This window comes from Telopea speciosissima, chromosome 9, assembly GCF_018873765.1.
Source record: "Telopea speciosissima isolate NSW1024214 ecotype Mountain lineage chromosome 9, Tspe_v1, whole genome shotgun sequence".
Lineage (NCBI taxonomy): Eukaryota > Viridiplantae > Streptophyta > Magnoliopsida > Proteales > Proteaceae > Telopea > Telopea speciosissima.
In genome coordinates, this window is record NC_057924.1 from 37851471 (window position 1) to 37859300 (window position 7830).

Here is a 7830-nt window from a genome sequence, read left to right on the forward strand (position 1 = left end):
TTTCGTCTAAGGGGGAGGGGAACAAAATTCGTCCAAGGCTGCCAAAAACGTTGGCAGCCCCCTCCCATTGATGTGATTATATAATAGGGTTACTAAAAACCTAGTTGGATGATTCCTAGTGAGAGTCTGACACACTCTCTCTTTATTGGCTTAATCCTGTTTAATCCCAAAGTGCTTCTAACTGGTGAAGAAGTAGAATCTAATAGGGAATTAATAGATAATTAATTATTTATTTAATATTTAATGGATAAATCAAATAGCACCATATCCAATAAATTAAATAAATAATTAATAATATAACAAATTCCATTTATACCCTCACACAATAATTAATTATTATGTACCAACCCACCACTAATCAACACCACCATTATGGAATCTAGGGCATGTACACTAGTACTGCCTAACCCCATTCCATGGTACATGTCCATATAAAAGTGTCTGTGCATATGATCGGGTCCTGCAAAACTCGATAAAACACTTTAATTAAAAACTACATATAATCTATTATTTTATGTAAAATAGGTTTTGCAAAAACCATTTCCAAAACGGCACTGGATCCAGATTCTGATTCGACCATTCACAGACAACCTCAATCTTGGTGTTCCCCAATCGGACAGTGGTGACCATGTTGAGTAACTCATTCTCTCACAACGTTTGCGCATTCCCAGAACACCATCTTTGACTCACTTGAGTCTTAGTCATTGATAAACCAAAGAATGCGGTCACATTTTGCAGTGACAGGGTCTCGGTGACACATGTCTATCCCATCTTACATCTGGTAGTAATACATGAGGGAATTGACAAAGTAGATTCTTCGCCAATACACACATCAAACATTTCAGTACTCGCATTCGTACCTTGACATCACATGTCTAGGCATACCCAATGCGACGACCATAGGATAAGGGTGTTCAGCCCAAACCCTAGTCGTGACTACCATTTTTAAGTAAAACTTACGGACACATAATGCTCAAAAAGTTTATATCGCATGTGATAATATTAAACCAAAATGTATAAAAGGTTCAATACAAAGTAACACATAAATCCAACACCACATTGGTTGCCTTGGTGAGTTGATGTGTGTTTATAAGACTTTGGGCTCTCCCTCCTCTCAAGCTAGCTTATGGGTTGGGCTCTCCTGAAGTCTTGTAACAAATATCAAAGATGGAGATGAGTGTTAAGTGAGTAGATAAGGCTGTTATGTGTTTGGAGCTTTTGGGCTCAAGAAAAATTTAAGCAAAAACATAGGCCCAATTGCTCAAAGCTCCATTCGTGTGGTCATGCATAACTTTGTTTACAAAATGGGGATTGTAATTAATTGACTGTGGTCCTTAAAACTAGTTTGACTAAACCACCGGTTCAAGTTGCATGACATTTGCTTTTATTCTTTAGGTCAATGATTCCCCTTATCAATTCTTATCATTTGTAAATTGTATAAGACCTATTAGCATTTTCATGTAACATTTTAATTGAGGATAGCTGTTAGTGCAGTTGGTTTGAGGATAGTGCAGTAGAGCCTATCCCCCACGAAGTTTCACGTTAGAGACCTCTTATTCTTCATCTAGTCTAGAATCTCTTCACAACCCTACCCCCACACCCCTCCAACATGATGCCGTTTAGGGTGAAACTTGACATGTAAGCAAGGGATTTGAAAGTCTACCTATTCACAAAGTATGGGCTCCATCTGATATGACAAGTGGAAGAAGATATTTCGGCCGTTCTATAATCAAGTTAGGGCAGTCAATGGATTGGATCATGATTTACTATGATTAGAAGGAGATATTATTGTAGATCCAATTAAAGCGTGCTGGGGTCCTTTGGGGAAACAACCTTTGATTTGTCAACTATTTTCCACTGCTCAAAATTGTCTAGAATTGTCTAAAATTGTCTTTAGATGAATAATTTGCCATGATCAACTCATATCACATGTGAATCTGTCATTTCTCCTTTTAATCATTCAAAGAGGTGTGTCATGAATGACCAATTTAACTACATAAATCAATGAATCTGTTATTTCTCCTTTTAATCACTTGTCCAAAATTTTGTTGTCAAGTGATACGGCTGTGAAATGGATCTAATCTTGAATTCATTTAGGCCCAAGTCTTGTGTTGGACCACACGTTCCATTAATTGAGTATAGAACAATTGTAAACAAAGGATACGAAGACTTAGGTGAGCTTCAAATAAATACAAACCCTCGATCAGTAGACGAAGATATGGCTAATCTGCTCGCATGTAATGGGATATAATCAAATTGTAGTAACCATTTTCTATTATTAATCAGACATGCAAGATAATAGGGTAAGACTGTAAGAGAGGTCCTTTAAGAGAGGTAGCATATTGATCTTCAGTCGCTTCTTTGGAGGATCACTCGGAATCTAAGTTAAGTGATGCTATTGATGAATCTTTGGATTATTGTGATCCTGCCACTGAGACCTCGGTGATTCATATCTTGGATCGATCGGTTGAAGTTGTGTCTCGGGTTGCAAATGTGGATGAAAATTGAAAACCCTATTCAATGTGGGGCCAGCTTGATGTAATCATTCCTTTGTATTGTGGATTGGCACGCAACTTAATTGGTTTGATTCTCTCAAGTAGAAGATCTAGAGTTGAAGCATACTGAGGAGATAATCCATCATGTTGAAAATTTAGAGGAAGCACTAGCATCGACACAGAAAACAGAGGAGCTTATTTGGGTAGACACTGCACTGATCAAGTCTCTGTTTGGTGTAGGAGGAAGAATCACCGTATTAGGCTTGCCCCTTATTTTTTTTCTCAGCCGATTGGAAATCTTATACCCCTTGGAAGAACGTAGGGTACATGGTGAGCTCACTATTACTCCTTTTGGGATGATACTGTTTTCAGTCTCCCAACAGTCCTAAGGTTGATGTTTTATTCTTATTGTTTTTCTCTTTGTTTGTCGTGAGCCTAGTGCCTCTTGGTGGCATTTTTGCGTTGAATTTTTTTCTTCGATTACTTTAGGGTTTAATATACTTTTTTATTCACCCAAAAAAAAAAAAGATAGAGAGACAAAGCACAATGAGTCGATCAAATATGGGAGAGAGATAGACACACTACCCATGTGGTAGTTGGTGCAGGATGGGGTATCATACAGGAGGGGTAAGGGGGTCAGTTCAAAGGGGAGAGAGAGAGAGAGAGAGAGAGAGAGTCAATTTGGAACTGAAACTGAATATCGAAATCGAAACAAATCGTATAGAATTGTATTGAATCATACAAGTACAAATTCGGTACTATTTCGGTATGGGAAAATAGAATTTCTCTTCGTCCGGTAAGTTATCAGTTTCTAATTAAGACAAAACCATTGGTATGTACTGATACCGTACTGAATTCCCTATGACATAAGGAATGTGTGACTAAACCACTAAAGTGTATAACCAAAGTAGCAAACCCCGCAAAATCAAAACCCTAATTTTTTATTCCTAGTTTTGTTTGAAGCTTGAAAGATGTATTTTTTGTAAAGGGAGAAGGATGGGTATGCTCTCGGTATATCATATACTAGCACCCTATGTGTCTATCTCTTTTCCCTTTTTTAAATTTACATTGAAATTCTTGCTAATCCTTCTCTTCTCCTACGTCTCAATCTACAATTCTTTCAAACAGTGACCCTTCTTCTCACTATTGACATCCTTTAAGAAGAGCTTGGTTCAAACTCTTGAATCTACGGTGTCCACAACGCTGCTCATGTATAAATCAGAACTGCACGAGGCAAGTGTTCATGCTCTTTCATCTTCCATTCTTTTATTGTATTGTCTTCTTCATCATCGTAGGTTGTGGGTGAAAGTGGGATGGTAGAGTTCAGTCAAATAAAAGCTCCTGAGAATTAATAGATTGTGTGACTTGATTGAGTTGTGCCAATATCACATTTGGAAACCGAATAATAACCGTTTTTAATACCGAATACAAATCATACCGAGTCGATACAATATCAATATTGGAAATACAGTTTATATTCGGTACCGTACGGACACAATGTTCTGTTTTCTATCTTCAGTAACGTATCAAAATCTTACCAAATTCTCGATACCTTACCGATTGACACCATTACCGTGGACAATAGATATAATTATCGCTAGCTTATGGTACACTGGCGGTATACCCAGCCTTTTCCCACATATTGTAGTTTGTAGCTTTTTTTTTTATTTTTTTATATGAGGCTTTTTCCCATCTCTCCCATTAATTATGCTTTCTTTGACCCCTTCTATTTATGTTTGCATTAGCTTTATTGCCTATGCATTTGCGTCATTGCCTTGCTAACTATAGCTATTTGTCACTTCTTCTGTCTTTTTGGTGTGTACACACTTAGTAGGAAACGAGTTGGGCTTCAACCTGAAACATTATGGATTAGGTGGCGGGGAACCGCCGTATAAATGTGACCGTGAGACGCGTTTTTGGCAGCAAAGGGACAGTACTGTTTATTGTTTGCATTCCAATTCTTTTCAGGGAAAATCTCTCTCTCTCTCTCTCTCTCTCTCTCTCTCTCTCTCTCTCCCTAGTTTTGAACAGTGTGAACACTAAGGCAGCCTCAGCAACTCCGGCTTGCAACCCCCATTCCCACCTTAACATTGATGACTAATTAATTTCAGTTCCTGATGATGACAAAGTGTAAATCTTAGACTAGAAACCAAAATTTGGCTTAGCTATACCACAGGTAAACCTTGTGGTTTTGAATTTTGTGTTGTTTAAACTTTACGCTTCAATCACATCAATTGGTCTCAGGAGGTTTGGAATTAGTAGATAGTACATTTAGGTTTCCATTTAATTACATCTTTAAGGTACTTACAGTGAGCTATATAGCAAGAACTTTTGGAGTTTCTTAGAACAAATTAAGCCCTAATTAGGTTCCTTTTCACTCTGTGTGTGAATTCCTGCTGAAACAGTACTAAGAGGAGTCATCATCATTTAAAACTTGTCTGAAATGAAGATCTGAATTCAACGTATAATGTTATAGCAGGAAAGACAAGCATTCCTTTTCTCACACTACAATCATATCAATCCCTCTCCCTTAGCTAACTCATCTCCTTAATAAGCCTTAGTTTCACTCTTAGCTAATAAAGTCTAGGTTTCCTAATAAAAACCTACCTTTTTATGTTTTTTTCAAACAATTTAAATATACATTAAATGCAGTTTTAGTAAAAGCATACTATACTTAATCAAGAAAGCTCCATTCTTCTCACCTCCATAAGCCCCACCTTATTACACTCATTTCTTTTATTGCCAACCTAACAGACAACCTTTTCAAGAAGAGAAAGGTATGATTAACCTTTTTGACAAGAAGAACACCATACATGTATGGGTTCATGATAGGAAACTAAATACATGTACAATATAGTAGAGAGCTTCATGGTTGTTCTTGTTTTTGGATGAAAGAGGAGGGAACTATGTCTTGCAGAAGGCCATAGTCAGGAAGCTGAAGCTGCCTAATAGTAGTAGTTAGGTTTTGTGGGTAGATGGAGCTTGTTTCATCTTGGTTGTTTGTGGTAGGCATTTGATGAATCAGATGTTCTTGGGGAAAGATAGGTTTGGTTGGTTGTGCTGTTAACATAGAAGGTACAAATAATCCTGCAGCTGCATTCCCTCTAAGTGTTGCTGGGCTTGGATGTATGTGTTGGCCTTCATATGTTGTAATCACAATTGATGGATCTTGAAATGATCTCTCGACGCGTTTCTTCACCGTGCACTTCTGGCTGGTGCACCGATAATAGCTCCTGCAATGACAAATGTTTGTTAGGGTTGAACCTCAAAGTACTAATTTTTTTTTGTGGTAAACAAAGCTTTACTGATAAGAACATGTAGTACACATTGACTTCGAAGTACATGATTCAAGAAGCCATAGAGTGGAAATCGGCTAGACAGTCCTACACGTCGAGGACCGGGCCATCCTGACAAGGGAGCTGTTTCCATCCTTGGAATAAACAAAAAATTACATGACTCAAAGACTGAAACCCCAAGCTTCCATTTGAACAATGAGCCCAAGGTCTCCATTCAAAGTTCTAACTCACTCAATATAGTTTGCTAAGGATACATCATTTAAAGGTGTTATAACATATAATTACATATATCCATGAAATTAATAGGAATTATATGGGTCTGTAGTCTGCATTCACTTGGATTAGTGACTCACCTCTACTAATTAAATGCCCAAACAAGAACACAAGGTCTTCAAACCTGGCATATAATAGAGTTACCAATAAATCTTGAAGGGCTTTTTCCCTCCCTTGAATTCTAAGTTTTGTATATATGGAGATTTAATTTAGATAAGCAAACCTTGGGTAAGGACTATTTTTTACTGCTTTCTGTCCATATTTTCTCCATCTGTATCCATCTTCAAGATGATCAACCTCGCTTTTCGTCATGAAAGCAAATCGGGGTTCTCTTTGCCGCTTCTCTCCTTTCTTTTTGGGATTGCTTCTGTGGATTTAACCAAAAAAGAACTAGACAAGATTAGCTGATTTGTATAATTACAGAATAAATTTGAAGAAAATTGTAATTAAGGTTTTTTCAAGCATGCTTCATCAGTACACCACTTCTTGATATTACATTCAGGAAGAAATCAGAAGATTTTTACCAGTTCCAACATTTCATAATAGTCAAAGTTGTTAGAAGGAATGAAGAAAGAAAGGGAGAAGGAAAAAAAGTTCCAATGATTCACATTAGCTTGAGAAACCTTAAAAAGGTTCATTCTAAGAGAACTTATCCATCAAAGAAAACCAAAAGGGGAGATTAATGAAACTTCCTAGTAATATTGTAAAGCTATAGCTCCTTTACGACAAAATCTATAAAGGGACTAAAAACCTACACTTTCTTAGACTTTTCTGATCCTTCCCCTTCTTCACATCCTTTGAGCTGTTGATCTTTCTTGCTCTTCCCTGAGTCTTCTTCAGCTGCTGCCTCACTCGAAGACGAAGATACCGATGAGTTTGCGGTGGCTGAAATGTCACCAGTCCCAACTGAATCACCCTGACCACCCAACTTCAGAGCAGTAGTATTATCTGAGCCAAAAACATCCGGCGAAGAACACGAAAAGTCGAAAGCTCTTGCTAGTGAATTGTAATCCATTGAACTATGTAAACAATCAGTGAAGGACATGAAAGAAGGGGGATCACATCCATGCAGATCTAGTGATGAAGTCTCTCCAACCCCTTGAACACTCTGGTTATAATACATGGGGGGATAATGAGTTTGAGAGAATTGGAAAGCTGATCTGTCATCTTCATGAAATGGGTCATGGTGGAACAGATCTCCACCTTCATCAGACATGGAAAATTGAAGGAGAAGAGACACAGAAATAGTTCTGAAAGAAGAAGAAGAAGAAGAAGAAGAAGAAGGCCTTTTAGGTTTTTTGTTTTTGGGCTTTGAAGAGAGGAGAGGACTTTCAGTCTTTGAGGTTCATGAAGGTCACAATAATCTAATCTTATGTATGAGACTCTAGAGCCAAAAGTCCTAAAGAAGAAAAAGATGATAAAGAGTCAGCGAGAGCTACCGGTATAGCCGGTAATCATTTCCTTTTCGAGTAATGGTCAATGTTTCAAACTTTACTGTGGTATTGGAAGATTAGGCTAACACGTGTCCAGGAAGGGCACCGGCATTTGACCGTAGCCGACAAGAGTCTTGGCACGTGAGACACTCTCCTTTTGAAATGCCACGTAGATGCCGTGCTGATGGGAAAACGACGTCAGCACACGCTTTCCTCAAATCCGAATTTCCTGACGTTTATGGTGACAAATTTGGGTCAAAAATTCAATTTTTTTTTAGTAGATTTTTTTAACACAAATCCTTGTAAGAAGAACGTTAAGATAAGATTCTATAT

At 37.8% G+C, this 7830-nt stretch overlaps 1 protein-coding gene across 1 annotated transcript; it reads right to left on the minus strand.

Annotated features, from left to right (window-relative positions):
• Window positions 1–5351: 5351 nt before the first annotated feature.
• Window positions 5352–7322, minus strand: LOC122640556 (WRKY transcription factor 71-like). Its single transcript, XM_043833780.1, has 3 exons — window positions 6820–7322; window positions 6288–6431; window positions 5352–5728 (listed from the first exon to the last, which is right to left on the minus strand). The coding sequence occupies exons 1-3, from the start codon at window positions 7278–7280 to the stop codon at window positions 5362–5364; spliced, it is 972 nt and encodes a 323-aa protein (XP_043689715.1). The 5' UTR covers window positions 7281–7322; the 3' UTR covers window positions 5352–5361.
• Between the last annotated feature and the right edge of the window lie 508 nt (window positions 7323–7830).

What these genes read in the sequence shown, in the direction of transcription:
- LOC122640556 (XM_043833780.1), bottom strand. Translation starts at nt 7,280, where the DNA reads ATGTCTGATGAAGGTGGAGATCTGTTCCACCATGACCCATTTCATGAA. An exon ending in TCAGAAAAGTCTAAGAAAGT is followed by an intron (nt 6,432 to 6,819) that starts GTAGGTTTTTAG and finishes TTAAATCCACAG; the next exon opens with AAGCAATCCCAAAAAGAAAG. An exon ending in AAAAATAGTCCTTACCCAAG is followed by an intron (nt 5,729 to 6,287) that starts GTTTGCTTATCT and finishes TTGTCATTGCAG; the next exon opens with GAGCTATTATCGGTGCACCA.